At 64.6% G+C, this 517-nt stretch overlaps 1 protein-coding gene across 1 annotated transcript in view; it reads right to left on the reverse strand.

The window, feature by feature from the left end:
* Positions 1-517, reverse strand: part of LOC104075276 (hexokinase-3-like) — a gene marked incomplete at both ends in the record, with an annotated part of 4,919 nt that overhangs the window by 133 nt on the left and 4,269 nt on the right. The window contains 2 exons of the mRNA XM_009575719.1: positions 29-219; positions 382-517. The exon at positions 382-517 is cut by the window's right edge and continues 9 nt beyond it. Coding sequence (XP_009574014.1) covers positions 29-219; positions 382-517 — 327 coding nt within the window. The remainder of the gene's footprint in view (positions 1-28; positions 220-381) is intronic.

The raw sequence follows: 517 nt of genomic DNA on the forward strand, positions 1-517 counted from the left end.
ACAAGGTGCCATCCCCCCCCACGGTGACGGCCAGCTGGTCCAGGTGCCGGTTCTCCCGCATCTTCTCCACCACAGCGGCCAGGCCAGCGGCACAGAGCTGGGCCGCCCGCAGAGACACGGTCTGACACACCTCCCGCACCAGCACACTGTCCTCAAAGCTGGCCTGGAGCTCCAGGTCCTGCAGGATGGCCCCTACCTGCTGCAGGGCCAGCCCATCGAACCGTTAGCACCACCGTCCCCATCACCGTCCCCATCCCACGGGCTGGAAGTGGCATCACCCTGCATGCACCCCCATCAATATAGCATGGCCCCCCTCCTGGGGCTCTGGCTTCACAGCCCCCACCCTGGGCTAAGGGAACCCACCGGATCCTAGCACTCACATCTCGATGGTGGAGAGGAACTTGGTCTGGAAGATGTCCCTGGTCTGGAGCTTGGGGCAGGGCTTGCCGCGGAACAGGAGCTGTTTCTCCACCAGCGCCAGTAGGATGTGGCGCACGATCTCACCCAGGTACATGCC

The sequence above is a fragment of the Fulmarus glacialis genome, unplaced genomic scaffold (assembly GCF_000690835.1).
Source record: "Fulmarus glacialis isolate BGI_N327 unplaced genomic scaffold, ASM69083v1 scaffold21574, whole genome shotgun sequence".
Classification (NCBI taxonomy): Eukaryota; Metazoa; Chordata; class Aves; order Procellariiformes; family Procellariidae; genus Fulmarus; species Fulmarus glacialis.